Source organism: Rosa chinensis, chromosome 2 (assembly GCF_002994745.2).
Source record: "Rosa chinensis cultivar Old Blush chromosome 2, RchiOBHm-V2, whole genome shotgun sequence".
Taxonomy (NCBI): Eukaryota; Viridiplantae; Streptophyta; class Magnoliopsida; order Rosales; family Rosaceae; genus Rosa; species Rosa chinensis.
Genome location: NC_037089.1, coordinates 35591077 through 35616894, shown reverse-complemented (window position 1 = coordinate 35616894; position 25818 = coordinate 35591077). Strand labels below are relative to the sequence as shown.

At 36.5% G+C, this 25818-nt stretch overlaps 3 protein-coding genes and 1 long non-coding RNA gene across 5 annotated transcripts; 3 read left to right on the top strand and 1 right to left on the bottom strand.

Annotated features, from left to right (window-relative positions):
• The first annotated feature begins 5167 nt into the window (after window positions 1-5167).
• LOC112184211 lies at window positions 5168-5917 on the top strand. The gene has a single exon (XM_024322480.1). It carries the CDS (start codon window positions 5168-5170, stop codon window positions 5915-5917), a length of 750 nt encoding a protein of 249 aa, XP_024178248.1.
• Window positions 5918-6378: 461 nt separating this feature from the next.
• LOC112186920 (lipase-like PAD4) lies at window positions 6379-10982 on the top strand. The gene is made up of 4 exons (XM_024325485.2): window positions 6379-6566; window positions 6678-7056; window positions 9105-9851; window positions 9954-10982. Exons 1-4 carry the CDS (start codon window positions 6547-6549, stop codon window positions 10761-10763), a joined length of 1956 nt encoding a protein of 651 aa, XP_024181253.1. The 5' UTR covers window positions 6379-6546; the 3' UTR covers window positions 10764-10982.
• On the bottom strand, window positions 9632-12647 carry LOC121051767. The gene is made up of 3 exons (XR_005806864.1): window positions 12389-12647; window positions 11036-11091; window positions 9632-9818 (listed from the first exon to the last, which is right to left on the bottom strand). It is a non-coding gene; the product is annotated as an uncharacterized LOC121051767 (long non-coding RNA).
• Window positions 12648-16090: 3443 nt separating this feature from the next.
• LOC112188614 (pyridoxal kinase) lies at window positions 16091-23019 on the top strand. Of its 2 annotated transcripts, none has more exons than XM_024327767.2 (12): window positions 16091-16549; window positions 17227-17320; window positions 17439-17543; window positions 18274-18357; window positions 18986-19059; window positions 19376-19440; window positions 19685-19748; window positions 20181-20246; window positions 20689-20745; window positions 21676-21720; window positions 21799-21869; window positions 22615-22753. In XM_024327767.2, the coding sequence occupies exons 1-11, from the start codon at window positions 16469-16471 to the stop codon at window positions 21832-21834; spliced, it is 771 nt and encodes a 256-aa protein (XP_024183535.1). In that variant the 5' UTR covers window positions 16091-16468; the 3' UTR covers window positions 21835-21869; window positions 22615-22753. The 2 variants fall into 2 exon arrangements, with proteins under 2 accessions (XP_024183535.1, XP_024183534.1); XM_024327766.2 differs by having other exon boundaries at window positions 16093-16549; window positions 21816-21869; window positions 22615-23019.
• Window positions 23020-25818: the final 2799 nt, after the last annotated feature.

The window sequence follows — 25818 nt, the reverse complement described above, 5'->3', positions numbered from 1 at the left end:
CTCTCGGTCTCTGCTAAGTGATATCGGCGGAAGAGCTGAGCTCATCCAATTACAAAGCACTGCAATGATTTTTAGTCTGAAGCAGTTGTGTTCCGTCCAAACTTCGGCCTACTTCCGATGATGCTCCGACTCCTACGAAGAGAGAGAGGTCCCAGCGATCTGTATGTACAAGGGAGGGGAGAGAGAGAGAGAGAGAATGATGCAGATCGGGGAGAGAGGAGAGAGGGCCACATATAATTAATTAATTAATTAAGTCAATGACAAAACTGTCATTTTCTTTAAATAGGATAAGTGGGATTAAAAATCTGTACTGAGGTAAGTGAGATAATTTTTGCTCATTTTAGTGTTTTGGGTTAAGAACTCAATTTACAAAGTATCACTGAGAAGTCGAAACCAAAATACGCTTCAATTTTTTATTACCTTACAGACTCTCACGCTCATCTGTCTCTGTTCAGCATGATGGCAAACGGAATCTGAGGCCGTTGTCGCCGAACTTAGATCGATGGTTGTGATCCTCTCTCTCTCTCTCTATGTTAGAGTCGAAGCATCTTCGGAAGTAAGCTGGAGCTTGGATCCAGCCTACTCACTTTTACCATTCCAATTAACCCATATCACTTCTCTATACTTCAAGTCCTCCGCAACAAGAAAGCTTTTCCAAAGAAACCAAACGTCGTCATTTTCGGATGGTGTAGCTGGGCATTCACTGCGGAGGGAACCACCAATCTTTGAGTAGTGTTCATCGTCAAGATCGGAATCTGCGCAGTCCTTCTGCTAATCAAAGGGCTCGGCCATGTTCTTATTCCATAATGACTCCTCATCGCAGCAGTATTAGGGAATAATTTAACATTCTTCTTTGCATTTGAGAATCTGGGTCTTAATCTAATTGTTTTTAATAGCTTATTGTTTGCTTGGTTGAAGATTGATGATGAGTTTAGTTGTTTTCTTAGGCTTGGTTATTGGACCAATGGCCGGGTCGATTTGTGAAGGATGCGTAGAAGTGAATTTCTTACCGTGTTTCTAGTGTAATGGGAGCTCAAAGATGGTGCTGGTGGTGAAAGGAGAGGTGGCAGGGAGGAGGATCGAGGCAACACAGTGGTGGTGAGGTGTCATGAGTTAATAAGAATGGCTTGGTCCTTTGCCCAATTTGTAGCTGATTTGTACTTCATCAGCAACTTGGGTTTTGTAAGAAGTTTCTGAAATCTGTCTATTACAGTAAGATTGGGGGGCTCTTCTTGAGTTTATGGGAAATACATGCTTATGTGTGTCTTGTTTTTGTTAATTTGTTTATATACGTATGTTGTGGTTTGGTTTGAGCAGATCTTTTATTTGCTTAAACAATGCATCGTTTTAAATACATAAGGGAGATTTTATTCATACCTCCAAAGTTGGCATTTGGACCTCCCAACTTAATGGACCTCCAACTTACGTTTATAAATAACCAATTTGCTATCTAAACCTCCCTAATTTTCCCACAACGCCCATTGTCTAATAAAAACTTCTTTTTTAACGTTCTATTCATACGTCCAAAATCGGTAGTTAAACCTCATTCAATTTTTGAAGATTGCACAATCCTATTTTACCATTGATACAATTAAGCTGCACAAAAAAAAAAAAAAAAAAAAAAAAAATCTCCAGTTGGTAGTCAATACAGTATTTTTTCATTAAATCAGTTGAATATAGAAGCATGTTGGTATACTGCTATCTGAGATGTTTAGATATTACTCCCAATTCTCAAAATTTTTAATTAAACTGAGTTTTTTGATACAAAGTTTTCATCACTTAATTATGGTTTACGTACAGGTACCCATATTGAAAGTGGTCATGGTGTTCCAAAGCCAATCCAACATAATGCTCCTTAGCTTGGAGAGAGACACATTTACTAATTGCTTCTAGTTGGGTAAAAAACACAAGCAGCAATATAATAGGCAATGAACAGCTTAGAATTTTGCGAATTGCATCATCGAAACATACTATTTGTAAAGGTAATTAAGAAGAGACTCTTTTCTTTTCTTTTTTGTCAGTGAGCTGTGGCCTGTTAATTATCTAGGATAACTGATATCGTGGAAGCCATATGTTCAAACCTCACTGACATCATGGAAGGGGAAGGGGAAAGGGTGGGGTACGGTTAAAAAAATTAAAAATTTAAAAAAAATTTCCTCTTTTGTGTCCTTATTGGTAATTTGATATGAGTTGACAAAGTCAATTATAACTTGAAAATAAAAAGAGGTCCAAATACCAATTTTGGATGTATGAATAAAAACTCCCAATACATAAACAAACAATTAGAGAGATAAAGATTAGGCTTTTTCATTATAGAACTATTGATTCATAATGTCAGGTCAAATTACACGCAAAGAATGGAGAGACTGAAACTAGGGGGAATTATGTCAGTTTATTTTGTGGGAACTTATCGAATTTAAGACTTTTATTGGGTGACAATAAACTTTTATTGGAGCACATTAAAATTTTATTAGAGATCAATAAACTTTTATTGGGGGTCAATAAATCCCTTAAACTTTTAAAATCAAGAACATCTTCATTTTTCACTAATTATTGACCCTCAATAAAACTTTTATTCATAAAACTTTTTATGAGATCTCCGACAGCCTCCCCATGGACCTCTAACAACCGGCGACCTCTGGCTATGTTTCGGCAAAGTCCGGTGAGGTTCTGGCAAACTCTCTGGTGACTCCACACTTTTATGAGATATCCGACAACCTCCCTGTGGACCTCCGACTACCAGTGACTTCCGGCGATGTTTCGGCAAAATCTGGTGAAGTTCCGTCAAACTCTTCGGTGACTCCACACACTTTCTCTCTCACTTTATCTCTATGTGAGAAATGGAGAGAGGGAAAAATAGTCTCAAAAATAAATAAAAATAATAAAAAAAGAGTTTAATTGAGTATTAGGGAACAAAATCAATTATTTTATGGGTAATGGGGAAATCCATACGTCCGGTGAGGGAAAAATGAATAATTTCTCTAAAATGAGGGTATTTGGATACTTTTTCTAGATATATATTCTTTAAAGTCAAAATGGAAATGGATGCGGCTATTGCCACCCTACGAACCACTTTGTTCATCCTACAACTTTCTGATTTATTGAAAGACCAAAATACCATAAAATAAAATTACAATAAATGATAGTATCTTATTAAAAATTACAATTTGTTTTCTTATTCCCTATAGAACACGTACTTAAACTTGAAGCTTAATCATTTCAATCATCTTTAAACCCTAACACTTTATTTTTTAGCATTCATCATCTTCAATTGTTCTCATGTGATGTTAACAACTATGCCTCAAAAATATTAACGCTAATGGAGTCTGAAAACATCTACTTGGAGCCTGAAAAGGAGGTAATCACGTTTTTGTTTTCTTTTCTTCAGGTTAGATTCTCTTGCTATATGAAAACATACATACGCATACAACATACCTATTAGAATTATTCTCCAGGTCATTATCATTCAGTGTAGTCACCAATTGTTTTCATTTGGTAAGACGTTTGGATTATTGAAGAAGGTTGGACTAATGCTAAGTATATTGGGTTGAATGTGGTGATGGCAAACAAATTTGTATGAGGTGACAATAAAAAGTGTAGTCTTTTTTGGGGTTTTTGGATTTTATGAAGCTTAAAAGACTATCAAGCAATCTTTTGCTATATCCTCTGTTGACAATTTTATGATTATCATTAAAACCTGTTCATTTTTCATGGACCAAATAGGTACCGTTTGACTATCCAGCAATTGGTGAGTAAGGCAGCAATTGTTAACTAATTGTTAATATGATCACATATTTGGTTTCCTCTGTTTGGTTCTAACATATGGTTCTTTTTCTTTTCTTGATCTGGAATATATGGTTCATTTTTTTATATATCTGAAATATGTGGTTTATATTAACAATTGGTTTCCTCTATTTGCTGCATATTTGGTTTCCTCTATTGACATCTTTTTGTTATATCCTCTGCATTTGTGTTAGAACCAAATAGTTGTGATCAGGTTTCTCAATTGGTTGCATATTGGCTTCCAAACCTACTGAAAGTTGACTAAAGCATTAGATTAGACTAGTGACTTACCAGTTCATTTGTTGTTTCCCTAGTACTGATCTAATCCATGATTTGAGATGCATTACATTGACCACGGCTTCCCTCTATGTATTGAAGCAGAGAAGGTAGTGAAGAAGCTGGTGGACTTGAACATTGGTTTCTTGAAGAACATATATCCTAAGATTGAGTTGGAACGCCTTCGTCTTTACTTCTTGTATAATGGGTTTTGCCAAGCTCCCAGAGGAGGTCGATCCTTTAAACTTGATTATGAAGATTTCCTACATTCTAAAAAAAAGGAAGAGCATGTAGGGTGAACAAAACAAACTTGAAACTAAAAATATATATGTAGGGTGAGAAGAGCATGCATGTAGGAAAAATAGTATTTTGGGTACTATAAATGGGTGAACAAAGTAAACTTGAAACTAAAAAAATATATGTAGGGTGGGAAGAGCGTGTAGGGTGAACAAAGTGGTTTGTAGAATGTAGAGTAGCAATAGCCACACCCAATAAAAATTCATGAATCATGATTAACTCGGATGCAATTAAGAAAAGAAGTAAACACCTCCCAAGCATCAAACTATAACAAAACGAACTCCCCAATTAAATTTTATTATTTTTTTCAATATGGTGCAGCTATTGTCACCCTACAAATATTTTTTTAGTTTCATGTATACTTTGTTCACCAATTTGTAGTACCCAAAATACCCTTTTCTAATAAAGGGTCTAACTTGAAATCTTTTTCTATTTGGCTTCCTCAGCGAGTCTTTCAATTGTTTTTGGCTTCTTCCTCGTTTTCCCAAGTCAATCTCATCAAGTATTAGTCAATCAGTCTCACCGAATTTAACGATAAATGAAAAGATTAAGAATGAAGTTTAAGTACATATTCTGTAGGGTAATAAGAAAAATTAATTGCAATATTTAATCTAATATTGTCCTTTATTGTAATTTTATATTAGAATATTTTAGTAATTTAATAAACCAAAAACTTGTAAGGCAAACAAAGTAGTTAGTAGGGTAAAAAAAAAGACCTAGCCGTCTGCTAGGGCTTGAGAACGGAAGCTTTTGCCTCCCGAGTCTCACGTATAACTAGGGTTTCCCTTTTTCTTTTGTATCTCTACCATTCATGGCGGAGGAGATGGTGGCACGTCTGACAGCAGCCCTGGCATTGACCGAAGTAGCAGTGGTGGATTTTGGATCACTGGGTTCGGCTGCGGTGGCAGAAGATGGTTTTTACTTGGTGGGGTGTATGCTGCCGAGGAAGCCGGGTGATGAGAAGAGTCTGTTGGGGTTGATGGCTACGTTCTGGGGTCTGCATAATCGACTGGTGATCACGGCTCATGACGGGGATCGTTTTATGTTCCGGTTTAAGATCCGAGAGGAGTGTCACCGTATTCTACACAATGGACCATGGCACTTTGGAGGCAGAATGCTGGTGTTGGGGGAATATGACTGCCTGAGTGCAGTGGAGGCGGTGCCTCTGCATATGGTGGAAACTTGGGTTAGCATTAAAGGGCTACCTCCCCATCTGAGGACGGAGGAAACCCTCATTCTCATTGGTTCCTCGATGGGTAGGTTTTTGAGAGCTAATACGCTGCCCTTGCAACGTGGAGCGGCCGAGAAAAAGTTTTGTAGACATGTGGACGTCCGGCGTCAACTGCGGAGTGCCCGTGGGTTCACGTTCAATGCTAGGATCTCGGCGGACGTACAAATCAAGTACGAGAAATTCAAAGGGCTAGACAGGGGTTGTGGGTTATTCTTTCATGAGGTAGAGGGGTGCGACAAATTTCCGTCGATCCAGAGAGAGAAACAGTCACCGGGGACAGCTCTATCGGTGGTAGGTCCGACCTTAGCATCAGGTGCTCATTTGCATTGAGGAAAGTCGGCAGTAACCCTTGTAGTATCTTTGCTTTTGATATTCTCTTAGGTAATACATGGTGTTTTGCTGGATGTGTGTTAAGCTTCTTAGCTTAAAAGTGTCTAATTACTTTGATAGTGACTCTATCTGACAGCTCTTAGTAGTCATTATGTGTAATTTTGCTTAATTTCAATATTAGTTGATTATTTCTCTAAAAAAAAAAAAAAAATAGTTAGTATGGCGACAATCTAATATCATTTTCAATTTTTTCTTTTTGCTAGGAGAATAGAAAATTACATAAATGCCTCTTCTATTTGTGATCGGGACTTTCCAGGCTAACGAAATGGCTAATGGCAATATGTCATGTCATAAAAAATAAAAATAAAAATAAAAATAAAGGGCTAATGGCATCCTCACAACCCATTTGTGAATCCACTAAAACCAAGAACGAATATAAAAACCCACTCACTCAACGAACGAGTCTATTTCAATCCTCAAGACTAGAACAGTTCCATATTCAAACACGCGGAATCTCATTCAACTCTCCTCTCTAGAGTAAAGACCACTCCAGTCTTCACCCCATTATAGAAGAAGAAGAAGAAGAAGAAGAAGAAGAAGAGAACTGTACAACAACATCAATCTAGTCCATGGAGGCCGAAGCTTCACCGTAAGTTAACTCTTTGATTAATCCACCTTAGCTCTTTCAATTTTCCAAACAGGTACAGCGAATTGACTAATCAGTGGCTACTTAATAACTAGTTAGTACTAATGCGTGCAGGTTTGAGAGCAGTGAGTTGGTGGCGAGTTTCCTGGCCTCGACGCCTTTGCTAAGCGAGTCATGGAGGCTGTGCAGCGTCGCCAACGCCTCCGCTCCATTGGGTTTCGTATCGGAGCGAATCGGAGATGTCGGGTACTTTGCTTTCTCGGCCTGCAGTACCCAAATGATCACGGAGGGGTCGGAATACTACTCCACTTGCAGAAACTTGGTGCCATTGGATAGTGCAGGCGCCGGCGCCGGTGACGGGCTTTTTTCGGTATTGACCAAAAGTAGTAACAGTAGTATCAATGGAGAAGAAGATGAGGGTGCAGTGATGGTTCATGCAGGGCTGCTCAATCTCTTCTTGTTTTTTCGTAGCTCCCGAGCTTTCCAAGACCAGGTCAGACATTCATCCATTTTTTTTTGTTTCATTGAATTTTTTTTTATTTACGTGCAAAATGCATGACTGTTTCTCTTATTTTTTATTTATAATAATAAAATAATAACAGTGATTTGGCAAAATAACAGTTATAACCCAAATTAGGTTAGGGATTCTTTCCCAAGAAATGCTTTTGTTACGTTCTACTAGTAGTAATTTTGTTAGTATATGAATATTTCTTCGTAAGCTATGAGTCTATGAGAAAGAAAAGTTATAGAGACATATAACAATTGTTATATAGAAAAATAAAATGTAGGGAAATTCCATCCTGATGCTTGATTTTTATTTTTAGTTTCCGGCCATCATGATAATGTCTAATATCTTTTAGGAAAAAAAAAAACATGTTAATATGTAAAGCCATCATCCAGCTAGTCATGGACCCATGGAATTGACAAGATATATAGCTTAGACATCCAGACAATACCTGAATGATCACTTGATGATTCAGTAAAATATGTTGACAAGGAAATTAACTCATGCTTGTGTGCTCGATAATTGTTGTTGAAATCTGAGAGTTATAAATCTGGTTTAAAGTTTGAGAATTAAATTCATAAATCGCTATTGATCACCTCATCATTCACATTCCTGAGGTACTTGCAAGTATATATACGTACAAACTAGCTTTTGATAGTAACATCCCTCTCTATCGTATATGATTTTTGGAAAGAGGATAGAAAAGGGAGAGGATATGATAGAAAAAGGAGATGGTTGAGAAAAGTAACTTGAAAATTGAAACCTTTATATTGATCCATCTTGTCAAGAAAAGGAGGTAGTTAAGAAAAGTATTTCAAAAAATGAAATCATTTGTATTAGATCTTGTCAGATGAATAATATATATAAAGCACCGTTTGAATTTTCAAAGGTCACCATCCCAACCCAAAAAAAAAAAATCATGCATGAAGAGAATTATGATATTTTAGTACTCGATTAAAACGAGTTCTCAGTAGAACACCATGATATGATATTTTGTTTAACTTCAAAGCATTCCAACCACCAAACACGATGTGATTCAAAATATTCCATCAAAAACTTCTATTTCATCATATGTTGCTTGAGTTTTAGAAGATTGTTATCATGAAACTCCTAATTGATATGAGTTTGAAAATAGGAAAATTTAAATAAATAAAAAAAGAAAAAAAAAAGACAAGGGCTACTTACTCTTTAAATATAGGATGGCTCTCACATTTAGCCGATTCCCAACCTCATCTTCAAAATGCTCTAATTATGAAATCTAGAATGCTACTTAAGGTCTTTTGCACTGATGTGTGAGTTTTTAAGGATCATGTTAACGTTGAAATTACGGCCAAGAATACTTTAATGTTCGTCAAAGGCTGAAAACAGACAATATTCATGCATTGCTTTTTTAAAAAACAACACATTATTGAGAAATATCCAAGTTAAAATCATTGTTTTTTTTTTTTCAATCAAATGTCTGACCGATTCTTGCGAAAAAAAAAAAAAAAAAACATTGTTTGACCCGTTGATGGAGGAGGTTGCGACTCAAAGCAAACTTCCATGGTTTTCCATGCAAAGCCAAAAGGCATTTCTCTTCTCAGCAAAAAGCCAAAAAGCATTCTGATCGTTTCCTGTAGAGACGTACTGTCGAGTCTATTGACTATTTGGCTGGAGTGGGGTGATTACTTTCCCAGTTTCCGAGGTACACTATTGGCCAAAAAAAGTGACAACGACAGAGAAGATTGCTTTCCCACTGTCATAATCTTTCACTACAATCTCAACTTGAACCAACCCAGCCAAAAAAACAAACAAAAAACATACACCGAGTCACCGAGACTGCATAATGCATATAGCAGATCTTCCAAAAGAAAAAGAAAAGAAAGCTAGCGTGTAACATTATACACCAATTAGAACAAGGGCAATTTACAGAAAAGTTTAATGGGAACTTGGAAACTCAAAATGCCAGTACATTTAATCATAAGAGTAATAGATATTAATGAATTTCAACATTTTCGTTCAACATCTAATGAAATATATGGTGGTGGCTGGTGCAGATGTTGGCGCTGATAAATGGAAGCAAGTCCATTGTGATCACAGGCCATTCTATAGGAGGAACAACTGCCTCACTCTGCGCTCTTTGGATCCTTTGCTACCTGCAATCCGTCTCTTCTACCCTTTCAGTGCTTTGCATTACCTTCGGTTCACCATTACTTGGGAACGCATCTCTTTCCCGAGCAATCCTTAGGGAAAGATGGGGTGGCAATTTTTGCCATGTGGTGTCCAAGTATGACATCATGCCAAGACTCCTATTCGCTCCTTTAGAGTCCTGCACTCGCCAACTCCATTTCTTGCTGCAATACTGGCAGATGTCTATGTCGGCTTCTTCTCCAGGCAACTTTGGACAGTCTCCAGTACTTCAACTCGGTGAGGAAGAGAAAGCTCAACTCTTCAGCTTCATATCACATTCTAATTTGCTAGTGTCTTCAGTAGCACAAGCAGAAGCAAGAGAAGAGAAAGCAAATAGTTTGTATTGGCCATTTGGAAACTACGTGTTTTGCTCACAAGAGGGAGCTATTTGTGTGGAGAATGCAGCATCTGTGATCGAGATGATGCATTTGATGTTTATGACTGGTAATCCCAGTTGCTGTATCGATGATCATCTAAAATACGGACACTATGTTGGGAAGATTTCTTCACAGTTTCTGAGTAAGAAAAGCTTCTTGCAAGGGGAAGTGATTCCTGAGTCAAGCTATGAAGCAGGGGTTGAACTGGCATTGCAGTCATCAGGAATAAGTAAACAGGTATAATTCAGCTAAAATCATCACTCTTCAATTTCAAAGTTTTTATTTTTATTTTTTATGAATGAATTACTTATTTTTTTTCCTTTTCATACATTTTTCCAGGAACCAGCTGCCAGACCGGCGGAAGATTGCCTAAAGAAGGCTAGGGGAATGAGGCATATGCGTACACCAAGCCTCAACGCTGCAAACTTAGCCATCAGATTATCCAAGGTTGTACCTTACAGAGCTCAAATAGAGTGGTATATGGCATCCTGTGATAAGTCTGATGAGCAACTAGGTTACTACGACTCCTTCAAGCAACGGGGATCATCCAAAAGGGACCACAAAGTCAACATGAACCGGCTCTTGCTTGCTGGATTTTGGAATGATGTGCTCCGCATGCTGGAGAACAACGAGCTGCCTCATGATTTTCACAAGCGATCAAAATGGGTAAACACTTCCCACTCTTACAAGCTCCTGGTAGAGCCACTGGACATTGCTGAGTACTATAGATCTGGTACGCACCGGATCAAGGGTCATTACTTGAAGCATGGAAGAGAGAGGAGGTTTGAAATTTTCGACAGGTGGTGGGGACAGAGAGAGGTTGGTCCAGAAGAAAACACTAGTATGAGAAGCAAATTTGCAGGTTTGACTCAGGACTCTTGCTTCTGGGCTAAGGTGGAGGAAGCTACAGAGTGGCTAGCTAATGTTAGAAGCGAGAGTGATGCAAGGAAGCTGGCTCTGCTGTGGGAAAATATCAATAACTTTGAAAGGTATGCAACCAGATTAGTTGATTGCAAGGAAGTCTCTAAAGACGTTGTAGCAAAGAATTCGAGCTATTCTAAGTGGGTAGAAGAGTTGAGAGAATTGAAATCTCAGATGCAGCAAATCCATCCTCAGTTCCCAAGGTTTAATGGTGAGTTATTTCCTTAGTTCCAGATTTCACATCCTGTAAAGCTATGTAATGAATCTATTTAATGTCTACTCTAGAACTATCAGGTTGACTTAGCCAACCTATATTGTGTTTTATATATAGCTTCAACTATTATTCAATAATTCTTCAAGTTATAATACATCCCCCGTCAACAAATAAAGGTTTGTTACTTTGCTTAGTACTGATTCTAAATTGAAATGCAATAGACGTGCAAGGAACTCAAGGCAGGGAAGCCAGAACCTACAAAATATTAATCTGTGAATGTTCATACCTTTCTATTGCTTATGATCAGTTTCAATGTTGTCAACCGGTTGTTTGAACCATTTCCTGCATCAAAAAATCACATCGAGTATTATCAGACTAACACACTTGAGACAACTGGTGCATAATTCAATATTCTAAGGAATTGGATATTAAGAAGGGAGGAGGAAGACAAATTGGTATGAAAAAAATCCACAAGGAATTGGCCGGCTTAATTTCCCCAAATAAAATTTCCTGACTTTGAAGTTCATGTCAGCCATTACCATTATCGCAAAGATTGGAGCTGCATAATCTGATTCCTTCCACTTGTACAAATAAAAGTTATGGTATGGTGCTGAATACTACATTAACTTTCAAGATTGGAAGGTGGAGGAGAAAGCAGATAGCCACACTGCTTTTGATGTGCCTTGGTGTTTTGGGTGCAAATTTTTGGTCTAAAGATAGGGAATATAATGGGAATGCCATAGTATATGGAAACAAAGGGACAACTTAAGTAATTGTTAGTGTATTTGACTGTAATTTGAAAGGAACAAAAGCTATATTCCTATAAGCAATAGCAATTCCAAATTTTGGTAACATACATAAGAAATTGGAAGTAATGCAAAATACTTTATCACTGCATGCACATTATTCCATTTCAAATTATTGGAACCAAACCAATGAATATGTCAATAAACAGAGAAGGCTCATTTAAACAGGAAATGGATGCTATCTGGAACCTGGAATAGCATTGTTCAATCAACAGTTCTTACTGAATTTCCTCAAATGATATAATTCAACTAGGTAGTGGCTAACAACAGTTATAAGGTGACCTGAGACTTTCATAATTATGTACATGCTTGTAATATAGTTATAAACGGAGACAATAATCTTAAGAAAGGTAAAGGCTAGAAGCTGCTGGTTACAAGTAACGTACAATGACTTATTTTGTACCATGTGTAAGAAGTTAAAGCAAGAAGCTGTTTGCTGCAGACATCAAACTTAAAGCAATCAAATAATCTCACATTTTTAGATTCATTTCTAAAGGAGATAATTTTGGGTGAAGTCCTAGTTTGAAATGCAATCAAGATGGATCTGAGTCTCCAACAACTCAAGTGAATAACCCAATTATAGTTTTAAGTTTGGAGTTGTTCATAATTCACAGGCCATAGTTCCATAGCAGAACTTAACACTCAAGTAATATAAGGCCAAGAACCGCCATTTTTTTTTTTCACAGGCACTTGGATTTCTAAACACCTTTCATGGAGTTCTCTATCATCTAGAAAACTGGATTGATGCACTTGGTTTGCTAGTTCTGTGACAAATGTAAGCAAAGAAGACCACAAATCCGACCTTACAAAAATTAACAAAGATAAGATGTTACCTTCTCGTCAGTGAAAGAAGCAGATAAGAACTGCAATCCGACCGGTTGAAACAGAAATGGGAAGGGGATATTCAGATTAAAAGCAAAGAAAGTCGGGGTTTTGTCATGTTTTGTGGTACTTGTAGCGAAGGTATTGAGGAATTTCTCGAAGTGAGATCTCCCTCCCATGATTACCAGTCACTTTTCGGATTTCAGAGCAAGCAAGCACTACAGAGGGGAGTGTTTTGTGTCAGGCTTGGCCAGACCAGCCAATATGAAGAAGCCACTTGGCTGGACTAGAAGAAGCCACTTGGCTGGATAAGAAGAAGGCCACTTGGTCCATATATAAGGGTGCGTTTGATAACGTTTTGCGAAATAGTTTTTGTGTTTTAAATGCAGAATATGTAAATTGCATTTGGTAGGTTGTTTTCAAAAAGATGAATTTAGGGAAAAAAAAATTATATACAGTTTTTTTGTTTATGTTTTGTGTTGATTGCTGCTCTCCAAAGGAGAAGAATTTATCTGATGTAAATCAGGTTATACATGATTTTTTTTTTAAATAAAAAATAAAAAACTCTTAGCCCACCACTTATATATTATAACTTATTAATAAGTCACAGCTCAACGGCATAGATGATATAAGGATTATGTTAAATTTTTTCAATCAGTTAGATTCCAGCATATTTATCATTAAGTAAATAGTGTTACATATAGGCTTGCACAACTAGCTAGTTTATTTTTCGGGAAAATGCTCATTTACCCAATTTTAGCTTAAAATTTGCCCACTTGCTCCACTAACTGTTTTTTAACCCCGTTTACCCAAAACACTCTAAGGGATTATTTCCCCTTTACCCAATTAATTCTTTTTTTCTTCTTTTTATTTATTTTGGGGACTTTTTTGCCCTCTCCCCCCTCACCGATTTCTCTCTCCTCCACCCTCACCGATCTCTCTCTCTCTCTCTCTCTCTCTCTCTCTCTCTCTCTCTCTCTCTCCAGACGACGTCGGATTTCTCTCTCCCTCCCTCCATCCCTCCAGCAGGTCGCCCACGACGCCTGCTCTCTCCATCGTGGCGCCGAAACTCGTCATCGTGCTCTCCGCGGCCAGGCTCGACGCCAAGCCAACGGTCCTCGTCGCTTAGAAACTCGGGGAGGCCGGGGTTGACCTTTTGAAGGAATCGACGACGAACTGAACACTGCTATTTGGGACTGAAAACTGCTATCTGCTATTCTGCAGTCATAACCATAAAATTTGTTACATTAGTGCCCCCCAGTAGACTTTGTATTAGGGACCAATGATGACTGCTTTATTTATTGACGGACTGAAAACTGCTATTCCAAAGTAAATGTAGTGTTAAATTGCAGTAGTCGAGGTCTATTGGGGGGCAGTAGACACATTAGTGCCACCCAATAATGTCTTTCTTAGGAGACAGTAATCATCTCTTGTTGATTTGTTTGTGATAAAGTGCAATACATTGTGAATCCTTGAATCTGGTGCAAGTTTTAATGGTTTAGTGGGGGGCAGTAGACACATTACTGCCCCCAAATAATGTCTTCATACGAAGTCAGAACCCTTCACTTAACTGGTGCAAGTTTTAATGGTTTAGTGGGGGGCAGTAGACACATTACTGCCCCCAAATAATGTCTTCGTTTTAAGTCAGAACCCTTCACTTAACTATCATTGACAGATTACTGGGGGGCAGTAGACACATTACTGCCCCCAAATAATGTCTTAATACGAAGTCAGAACCCTTCACTTAACTGGTGCAAGTTTTAATGGTTTAGTGGGGGGCAGTAGACACATTACTGCCCCCAAATAATGTCTTCGTTTTGACGTCATCCGAGACCTGCAAGGGAAGCCCAGACCCGATTCCGGTGTGGAGAGCTTCCCGGACATCTGACGAACAAAACCGGCGAAGCCCAGAGGGGTTGGGATCGTGGAGTTAGATGGCGTCATCCTCTGGTGGTCCGACGGTGGGACGGAGCGGCGATGGTGGAGCTCGACATCGACGGTGGAGTGGTGGGCGTGGTGGCTCAGAGAGAGAGAGAGAGAGAGAGAGAGAGAGAAAGAGAGCCTGAGACGAGGTTAGAGAAAGAGAGAGAAAGAGAGAGAGTGAAATCGATAAGGGTGAGGAGAGAGAGATATAAGTTTAATTTGTTAATTAAAATAAGGGTAATACTGTCAAACACTGTTAGATTGGGTAAATGGGGTTAAAAAACTCTTGGTGGAGTAAGTGGGCAATTTTTAGCCAAAAATTGGGTAAGTGGTCACAGCCCCTTATTTTTCATTAATGATGTTTGGTTTGATAAAACTCAAGTTATTATTCAGGATATTCTCTACAATGATTATTGTCATGTTTTTTCTGTAGCTTGTGGTTCAGGTTTTATACCCCCTGATGCAAAATTTTAATATAATAAATGGATCAGGCGTGGGGCTAAGCCTCCTAGGTAGGCTAGGATCCAAACCCCTTTAAAAAAAAAAGTACTTTCCATACAACAATCTCAACTGATCGGCGACCTCATTAACCAACCAATAACCTCACCGACCAAATAACAACCTCAACGACCGATTGACTACCTCACCAACTGACCCACCATCTACTTTAATGACATCAAACTCAACTATCGATCGGTGATCTCAAAGATTCACTGACAATTTGATTGACTGAATGGTGACTCAATGACCGAACAATGACCTCGTCGACTGAAAGGTGATCTTATTGACTGACCGACTAATGACCGATCCACCGATGGCTTCACTGACCAAACGAAAACCTAATTGACTGATGAATGCTTTCATCAATACACCAGTGACCTCATTGACTGAACGACAACCTCAACGATAGATTAATGTCTTCATTTCATTGGTGATTGAACAACTATATTCAACTACCTAGCACTAGACTTTCTTTTCTACCTCTACTGAAAAAAAAAAAAAAAATTGGTTCATAACAATTAACAACCTCGATGGTATAGTATCGTAGTTTGGGAACGACATGTAGACAAAGACCAAACATCACTCAAACCGCTAAATTTCGAGCAAAATTTGTGAAATACCCTTATTTTTTATTTCCACATTTCAGCCTCCGATTCATTGGTTGGATCCGGTACACAAAATCTCGTAATGAGATCTAATGGTTGAAATCAAAGTTAAAAGTACTCGACTTGAATAGAAGAGTGCTGGTATGAAATACACTCCCTCAATCAATAACAGTGGATTCTCCAAAACCCTAATGGCCCAATTATTTATGTGCACAAGTTATAAACCCCGACAATTTCACAAATTTTCTTTCTAGGATGGTTTTGGGATAGATAAGAAGACTACCCGGTAATGTTAGACATCCTCTCTAACAATTGAAAATTACAAGCGATGATATCCACCACTCCAGTGCGACAGAAATAGTCATATAAGACAAATGAGGTAAATTTTTATTTTTTATTTTGAAAGAACTCGAGATTTCAGATAGTCTACCCATATATCCTTAGAGCAATGAGACATTGACGTCAAACTTCATATTAGCTTATTAGAAACTGTCCCCACTGAACTACATAATAAGGAAACTCACCTTCAAAAGTGGTCATTTCTTAAAAAGCAAGGGAATCCCTCATTCAAATCTTGCCTTATATACACACACACACACACATTTTCTATGACTCAAGGAACCTCACTGATGGGAAGTTTTACCTAAGACCAAAAAATAAAAACTTCGTCATTTTAGGAAACGCGCCAAAAGAACCAAAAACAGACCAAGTATTTCACGTCTCTGTTCACCAACTGTCACTTAAACAAAAGCGCCTTGTTAGACCATCCACCCAAACACAGACTGCAGAGCAAAATTGGGGAAGATCTTATTTAGGGTTTGTTTTTCCTCAATCCGATTCGAATCTTTAACCGCACATGGGATCTAACGGTTGAAATCAAAGTAAAACGTTCTCGACTTGAATAAAAAAATTCAAGTGTGGACTCTGCTTAGCCTGAAAAAAACTCTCCTCACTCCCCAGAAAAACCTGGCCTTTTCTTCTTCTTGTTCTTCTCGGCAGATTTCGATTCTGCAGAAATCAAAACCGAGACTCGTCGCTAAGCGAAGCTTGAGAAATTCGGAAATGGCTCCTCCTCCCATCCTTTCCTTGGCTCTGCCTTCCGAGACTGGTCGAGTTCTCAGTATCCAATCCCACACTGTTCAGGTATCGATCACCGTGGCGACGAAACTTAGAAACCAATACACAATTGCGAAAATTGAAGCTGGATGCTAATTTCTTATATTAATTTTTTTTTTCAGTATTGTATTGTGTGCCAGATTTTGGCCCAAGCTCATATTGTTCCTAGTGTTCTGTTATGAATATTCAGACATTGTATATGATTTGATTCCTTTGTTCGCCAAGTTGGAATATTTTTTTTATTTTTATTTTTTCCTTTTTTTTGTTTTGCTTTGGATTTTTCATAGTGTTATGCTGTTAAAATTTTTCTGCATGAGCTTTAATAACAGTTCATTTGACTTTTCTGTGTATGATCAATGTTGTTTTCTGTATTTCCAAGTTCTTCCGTCGATGTGAAATGTTATGATGGCTTGATTGTGTAATCAAATGGAATCATCAGATGTATTTTTTTTTTATTGGGAAGTTTCACATTTATTAGTATAGTAGTGTTTCATGCTTGAGTATTATGAGTACAATTGGTTGTGTTAAAAGTACATGCATGATTTCCTAACCTTCCTTAAACTGGACTTGTCGTAATGGCTTTCTTGCTTGCGCTGTTTAACGATCCTACACATAATCTATGACGTGGGTTTTGAGAGTATCTGCCTGTATTTTTGAGATTATTTATGAACCGTTATCGTTCTTGATCTGTTACGCTTGTTTAGGGATATGTTGGGAATAAATCAGCTGTGTTCCCCCTGCAATTATTAGGCTATGATGTGGATCCAATTAATTCTGTCCAGTTCTCAAACCACACAGGCAAGCTGCTTCTATTTCATTCAAACAGTTCATTTTAGGCCTGATATAAAGTGTTGCATGCTGTCCTTGATTAAATGGAGGTGACATTATGATTCAACTGACCTTAAAATGTTTGCAGGATACCCAACATTTAAGGGTCAAGTTTTAAATGGAGAACAGCTTTGGGCATTGATACAAGGCCTTGAATCAAATGATCTATTATACTACACTCATTTATTAACAGGTCATAATCTATTCGTGAAGTGATTTTTTTAATATGTGGTCATGAAAAAAGTTGAAGTCTGCCATGGCAGCTACTTCATGAATTTGTTTTCTGACTTTCTACTATGGAAATAAGCAATACAGAAATCATAAAGCTTAATGTTTAGAACTGGAGATTGCCATATGAATATATACACATCAAAATATGTATGCATTGATGACTTAATATGCTGATCTATAATACAGAGAATTGCAGTACATACTACTTGCTTCTCTCGAGTATTAAATAAAACACCATTAATGCCTTTTGTATTATTTCTACTGTAACCAGTAATATCAAAGTTTCCTCATTCTGTTCTTGTAATTTTGTTGTCCCTTGCATTAGAAAGAGTCACCATCACAGGAAGAGAATTAGATTCAACTTCTTCTTCTTCTTATTCTCTGATGACAAACATAGGACGAGTCGTTCATTGAATTTGCTGGCTATAAGCACCAGTATATATCTCAAAACAGCACCAAATAACAAAACAGTTTAAAAGTGAGCAGTCCTTGTTTGGGAGTGCTTATGCAATTGGTTGACATCTGAGTTAAGTATGGAAAGAGTTTAAATTGAATTACCTGAAAAGAAGAAACAGAATAATTAACATTTATCTTGAGAAACCCATTACTTTGGGATGATATTTCCTTTACAAAACTAAACTTACTTTCCTTTGAATTTTATGTGGCTTTGATCTTCTTGATGTCTTTTGCAGGTTATATTGGTTCAGTTTCTTTTCTGAGCACTGTATTGGAAGTTGTCAATAAACTTCGCTCTATAAACCCAAAACTTAGATATGGTGAGTGGATCATCAAACATGGTGACATGTGGAAATGTTTTTACAGGCTATACTACGGTTTTTGTCTACATGCTTGTCTTTTTTGACCTTTGGTTTGGTTTACTTTGTATATTATTTGTTCTGCTTGGTCTTGTTATAGGGAGCGAGAATGGAAAATAACTTATGTTTATATATTTCAATTTAAACATTGCCAAGGATGGTCAAACTACTTCTGTAGTTGTTATCTTTGTTGATGAACAAACCTAAAAATTTTTTTGCGCAACACTTTTTCTTGCTGTCTTTTATATTAATCAAGTCTATTTAAAGTTTTTTTTGTCAAATAGTTTATATAATTAAGTATTGGAGGAACTATGAAAGTAAGTGACTAGAGAGAAAAATAATATAATTCGAATAACTGAGTAGATTATTATTATTATTACTATTATAAATTAATATTATTATTTTATTTTGTTCTTGAACCTGAGTGTAATGGATGCATTGCAGTCCATCCATACCATTTTAATCTTTAGGTTAACAGTTGAATTGTGCAGATTTGTTGGTCCATGGAGTGCTCATTCATCTTCTTCTTTTTAGGAAAGAATCAAATAATGCCTCTCTCATCTTTATCTAATATATTGCCCTTGCTCAGTCTGTGATCCAGTGATGGGTGATGAAGGAAAGCTGTATGTCCCTCCAGAGCTGGTATCTGTTTATCGTGAAAAGGTAAGCAATGTAACTCGTTTATGGATGCCTATGTGTGGCCTATCAAAAATATTGCAAATATAAGGTTAGATATGAATTTTAAATTATCTGGATACTAGTTGAAACAACTGCAGAAACTTAGGTCTATGTCATAGTATCCTGCAAATATAATATTTTGTGTCAGATCTATTGATCATGGTACTCTGCTAAGTTAGTATTTTCTCATCCTGAATTTGTTTCTTGATGCAAAAATCATTGCTTTATAATGACATTAATAAAATGGCCTGACTGCAAAACTGACTCGATGGCAATTTTCTTGTAATGGACTTTCTATAAGGTTGTCCCTGTTGCTTCAATGTTGACTCCCAACCAGTTTGAAGCAGAATTGTTGACCAACTCCAGGTAATTATTGATAGCACCTTTTGTAATGGGTACACAGAACATTTCTACTTTTAACATCATCTGATGTTCTCTTCTGTTATTGTTGCAAGTATGAAGTAGAAGTATTAGTATAATATTTTCTAGATTAGAAAGATGTTTTGCCAAAAAGATTAATGATTTGCTTAGGTCAACTGTTGCTTTCCATTTAGGCACATAAATGAAAATTTAGACCTGTAAATAATAGTTATTTTATGGGCTGTAACAGGATTGAGTCTGAAAGAGATGGCCGTGAAGCTTGTAACATTCTTCACGCTGCTGGACCATCAATGGTACTATTATTTCTTTACTAATTAGATATATGTACATATATGTGTGTGTGTCCATATATATATTTTCTCAGTGGTGGTGATTGTACTTTTATATCTGACTAGACCGGTCCTGAAATACTTTCACTTCATTTAAATGTGATCCATCAAGATGGGTAATCATTGAATGTATAAGCATAAGTCTAGTCTGACTCATGTTGAATAATTTTCTTTTGTTTCTTACTATTATGACAAATTTGTAAGACATCATAGTTTGGACGAAGATAGATTCTTTTTTTTTTTAAGAAAAAATCCTTTGTGCCTGCTTTTCAATGTTTACATTTATCTCGCACTTTTTCTTTGTTTTTCTCTTCCTCTCTCCCTTTCTCCACACACACACACACACACACATCTCTCAATTTCATAATATTAATGTGCAACATTGATATACTGCAGGTTGTGATAACAAGCATAAATATAGATGGTAATCTTCTTCTAATTGGTAGTCATCAAAAGGAACAAGTGAGTTCTCCTCGGGCTTCAAACCTTGGTCGTACCTGACAGTAATCAAACTTTTAAATCCAAAATTTCCTGATTGAATGTATTGATTACAACCTACTATTAGTTGGACCTTGTCAAGTTACAATTCTCTTTATTTAGCATCTGAATGCTTAGGTATAATTGCTAATGTTGTTTCTATTACTACTCATATGGGAGGCTTGCTTTCTTCCTGATTCACTGACCATCATCCTTACTTACTCTTTCGCAGAAGTAGATTCTTCTGTACTTTTTCCCGTACTCTTAATTAAAAAAGTTATAACTTTTATTATATTTATGATAACTCTTGTTGTCTAACTACATGGAGCTTGTGTTTCTTCCGTTCTGATGCATATATTTATGGTGAACACACTTACTTTTCAAGGTAAAGTTGTTTACTAAATATACTTAATCTATGATGTGATAGGGTCTGTCTCCAGAACAATTCAAGATTGTGATTCCTAAGATTCCTGCGTATTTCACGGTATGAAAATTTCTTTGTTTGCTTTTCATCTTGAGAGCTTTATTCATATGATAGTTAGTATAGGACATGAACAGGCATACAAGCAATATACTCTTTAGTGTAGATCGAGTACTATATGATAGAATTATATCAGAGTATATCGTTATTTCGGTGTCTTAATGTTTTTATGACATATTGGTGGCATTCCTTTCTGAAGTTTTTTAGTAGAACCTGATTTTCTTTGTTTACATCCTTAAAACCATTCTCACTCTTCTCAATATACCAGCTCCTAGAGCCAAACTTAATCTGTGTTTATCCTTACTAAAATAAATAATAATAATAACAGAAAATAACCATTCGCATTCTTCTGAATTCACCAGCTACAAATCAGGATAGGTTGTGCCAGTTGGTAGACGATTTTATGTTTGCCTTTTTAAGGCATAAGTTGTGGGGATAGACTTGGAGAGGAGTAGAGGGAGGGGAAATTAGGTTCTTGCTTCTTGAGAGTGATGACTGATCTGATTTGTTATATTGCTTTCGCTAATTGGAGAAATGATTTAATATTCCTAAAGCAGAACTTACTTGTGACACTGTGGTATGATCAATTGACAGCATAAGAATTGTGAGCTTTAATTATATTTTTTCTTTTTAAGTTAACTGTTCCAATGCACACAGGTTTACTGAATATCTGGTGGGAAACAATTCCACCAAGGTTCAGTTTGGATGTAAATATCTACAAGAAAAAACACAACTGTAATACAATAAATGGCGAGCATGATTTGAACATTAAGTAGAACTGTGTGGATGAAAATGAATCCTATAGATGCCGATATCTGGTTTATGGTAAAAGTAAATGTATTTCTGGTTTGTGGAGCGAACTTGTGTGTTGTCTTTACAGTCATTTCCTTCATAAGTTTCTGTAGATTGACAACCATATGCATGCACTTGTAGGGTACAGGAGATCTTACAACTGCGCTTCTACTTGGTTGGAGTAATGTAATGCCTCTAAACTCTATTTTGGCTTTAGTTAAACTCCTGAGCCCTTTCCAAAGTTTTATAAATATCAATAATTGGTCTTTTTGCTACTGCAGAAATATCCTAACAACCTAGATAAGGCTGCGGAGCTTGCTGTATCAACCGTGCAGGTATTCCTCTCCTTGCCCTCTTCTTTCTTTGGTTATATAGTTCTAAAGATGTAAATCCTGCACTCGTTTGAGTTTCACCTTTTGAGTTACACCTTTTGAGTTTCACCTTCTTGTCATATAGTTCTAAAGATGTAAATCCTGCACTCTTTTGAATTTCACCTTTTCAAAAAATCATAAGTAAATGAAATGATAAAGCACAAAAGAAAACTAGATTCATGCACCAAATTTGAGTTCTTATTTGTATGATCCATTGTTTATGACTCCATGAAAACTGCATTATCATATTATCTATTCTGGATACTAAATAGTATTGTGTTAAAAAAGAGTAATGATTTTTCCAACAGAAGTATTTTTACTGAACATTGTGCTACACAAGGCATGTACAGGAGATGGTTGCTATGATGTCTCATAATTTTTTGAAAAATCAAAAATGAAAAACCTGCTAGTGAAAATTATTTATTTATTTTTCAGTTTTGTGAAAACAATACTAAACTTTGTCTTTGATATGGAAAAAGAGCCTATTAACTGATTTGGATGATATACAAATATTATACTTATAACTTCATCTGGAGGACTAAGGGGTATAGAATTACATAGCTTGTGTGATTTGTTGTAATTTGGACACACTGCCCATGCACTCAACCTGGTGGTGAAAGAAACTGTTACTGGAATATACTTTCTAGTGGTTTAACCTTATTCCTGAATTGTCTTGTTGACCTATTATTATGTGTTCCAATACTTGCAGGCCCTTTTGCAGAGAACAGTAAATGATTATAAAACTGCTGGCCATGATCCCCAGTCAACCAGTTTAGAGATTCGATTAATACAAAGTCAAGATGACATTCGTCAACCTGAGATTAAATTCAGAGCTGAAAGATATGCCTAATATATGGAAAAGAAGTTGAAGAGAAAATTTGAAAATTGTTTTCCTTTGGAGCTAGAAATGGCAGCAGTAATAACGATGTTAGATTAATGCTAACCATTTCTGTAAACTTTTGTAAGGGAAGTTTAATTTTGTTAGTATTTTTACAGAAACTATAAAGAAGTTTTAAAAATGAAAACAAATTGATTTAGGAATTAGAAAGAAGCCAAACTGTATCCAGGTGCTGATTGTTAAGTTTTCTTGGATTAATCTGTTTCTGTTGGTGTATTCTCGTGAGAAATTACAATCATCCATAGTTCTATACATTTCTTGGGCATCTTATTGCTTGAGAAGAAACTCTTGACCCAACAAATTTTATTTACCAGTAATAGTAGGCTTTATTCACGTGCATCCATAATGGATGTTTAAGGGATGATGTGAAGATAGTTTTCTTTGGGATTATCACTTGATTAGGTTCTGAAGCTTGTAAAGCCATCTGAGCATCATGTTTGATCGAACAACCCAATTGGAAATAACTCTTGACGCTGCAAAAAGTTTTCGATAGGTTTCCATGAAAATTTAGAACCTTTAGTAGTGTGATTTACGGACGGTTGGATATTTAAAGGGCAAAAACATTCTTTGGACAATAAATCATTTGATAGAAATACTGATTGCAAGTGTTCGATCAATCCTAGAATAGTAAACAAATAAACAATACGTTTAGAAGTTTACAAATTTTCAAGATAAATCAAATATATCAAAGTTTACATTTCAATCACTATATGAACAATAAATTAAGATATGGCTGCAGATATATACAGTCTTTATATCATAGATATACAAAATTATTAAAGCACAATTCCAACATCATTTCCTCTAAAATATGAAGATTCATATAGATGTATCTACCAAAGCTTTAACGCGTAATTTTGAATCTTGTAGAGAAGTGTAATTATGAAACATTCTTTCCATATGTTGAGATTGATTCATCAAATCCAATCATACTGTCTATATTTGAACAGAGTTATAAAGTTTTCGTTCATGATTCACTAAAGCACAACATTTTTTATCACTAACTTTTTCCCAACTGTGAAACTCTTTAACGGTGATTACAGTCTATCCATAATTACTGAAGAGATAACAAGTAGACAGCCATATTTTATTTTAAGCTTAATGCCCCCCTTAACAAATCAAGAGCAGACACATGTACAACAAAAAAAAGTAAATTAAATAGAAAGGCTGAAGTTTTTGATTGTCACAAATTATAATAATTAAGGAAGTTATTCTATTGAGACTTTCAAATATTCTCATTTGATCTCTCTTCTTTTTTTATTTATCATTTTCAATCAAGCAGAGCTCTCTCTCTCTCTCTCTCTCTCTTTCTCTCTCTCTCATGCTATCAAGACCACGCTCGGCAATTTCAGGATACAAAATTCGGATTCCGGCGGCCTGTGACCGGAGTCCGGTGAAGCCTCCAATGAATTTTTAATTATTTGGATGTCAAACTTGTCCTTTTATCTTTAAATGAATAAATGGGCACACAAATCTTTTAGTTGAGTAAGTGAAATATTTGTCGCCTAAATTTAGGCATTTGGTCAAGAGCCCTAAAAGGCTAACGAGGGATAGTACAGGTTCCACCCTACTCCAATTGATTGGCCAAAGATCGTTATAGAAGACCTTGCCCTGGTGTAAAGGGACATTCCCGCCCTTGTACAATTTTGATCTTCGGTGAAAGGATCTTGTATACTAGCTACTGCCTACAAAAACCTTACATAGTGCAACAAGCCTTAAATGAGCCAATTCTGTCAGTTTTTTTTCCTGTTGTATTAAAGAGATCGACATGAGAAAGTTGAGTTGTCGTAAATATTGCAAAAATTCTTCTATGTACCAGTAGTGCAAGTGACCCAACATCTATTAGTTGATCTCAGTCGTTGATATTTATAGTCAAAAGAATCTAACTTTTATTTTTAGGTTAACACCCTAACTAGTGAAAGGAAATTAATCCTTGACAAGCTTTTATAGAAAATTGCTTGTACGTGTTATACTTGAGGGTGACTACACTAAGGGCACGTTTACTTACTTGGAATGGAATGGAATTGAATGAATCGGAATTGGTGTAGGTCCCACTTATTTATCAGGAATCGATTCCTAAATGTTCAGGAATTTGATTACGAAGGGGGGAGATGGGTTTAGGAATCAATCATCCGGAATCAATACCGATTCCTTTATTCTCCCATTCCATTTGTCTCCGATTCATGATTGTTTTCCATTCCAAGTAAGTAAACGTGCCATAATACTACTACTATATATCATGATTATACATCTAGTCTCAAAACTACCTTTTGTGCCTTTCAAAAAGGAAAAAACTACCTTTTGTGGATCACTTACCAAGGTTTATGTCGTTTTGTCAAGTTTAGGCTTTTTGTGTACACCTTGAGTACGAGCATGAGATGTGTTTGAAGTGCAATGTTGAATATAATCTAAATTATTCTTCCTTAATTTTTTTTAAAATGAATAAATTATTATTATTTTTTTAAAAGTAATTCTAAAATAGAGGACGGTGTCGTTTCATCCGGGGCTTTAGTTTTAAAAACTAGCGGTATGTGTGGTTTTGCCACTACTGGGAAAATTACTCTTAATCATCTGCATTCTCTGTTGGCCGATTCTGGCAATGGCGTTGCGAGTGACTCAACAAAAATGGCTAATTTCAACTTCAACTTCAACTTCATAGACATAGACATTGAAATTGAAATTGGTTTTTTTATGTTGTTTCACTTACAACTCCGTCGTTGCTCGTCAAGCTTTGAAAAATGTGGACACTCTTCGCTAGCTCTGAGCAACCTCTATTCTGCCTTTTCTTCCCAACTCAACGCTTTGACTCCTACTGCTTGCTTTCCTAAGGTACTTTCTTCCTCCTCCTCAAGATTTACTATTTCCAAAACTGGGTTTTTTCATAAAGATGGGTTTTTTTGATCTCTCTGATTGATTCGTAGTATCTGATGTATTTGCTTCATGGGGTTTGCTTCTGCCTTTACTTTGGTACCCACTTAGGATTTTCATGCCAAAGGTTTTTGTTTCTTATAAAAG

Excerpts from the sequence above, each read along its gene's own strand:
- LOC112184211 (XM_024322480.1), top strand. The coding sequence starts at position 5,168 with ATGGCGGAGGAGATGGTGGCACGTCTGACAGCAGCCCTGGCATTGACC.
- LOC112186920 (XM_024325485.2), top strand. The coding sequence starts at position 6,547 with ATGGAGGCCGAAGCTTCACC. Across the intron at positions 6,567-6,677 it reads ATGGAGGCCGAAGCTTCACC|GTTTGAGAGCAGTGAGTTGG; the intron begins GTAAGTTAACTC and ends TAATGCGTGCAG. Across the intron at positions 7,057-9,104 it reads CCCGAGCTTTCCAAGACCAG|ATGTTGGCGCTGATAAATGG; the intron begins GTCAGACATTCA and ends TGGCTGGTGCAG.
- LOC112188614 (XM_024327766.2), top strand. The coding sequence starts at position 16,469 with ATGGCTCCTCCTCCCATCCTTTCCTTGGCTCTGCCTTCCGAGACTGGT. Across the intron at positions 18,358-18,985 it reads AAACCCAAAACTTAGATATG|TCTGTGATCCAGTGATGGGT; the intron begins GTGAGTGGATCA and ends GCCCTTGCTCAG. Across the intron at positions 19,749-20,180 it reads ACGCTGCTGGACCATCAATG|GTTGTGATAACAAGCATAAA; the intron begins GTACTATTATTT and ends GATATACTGCAG.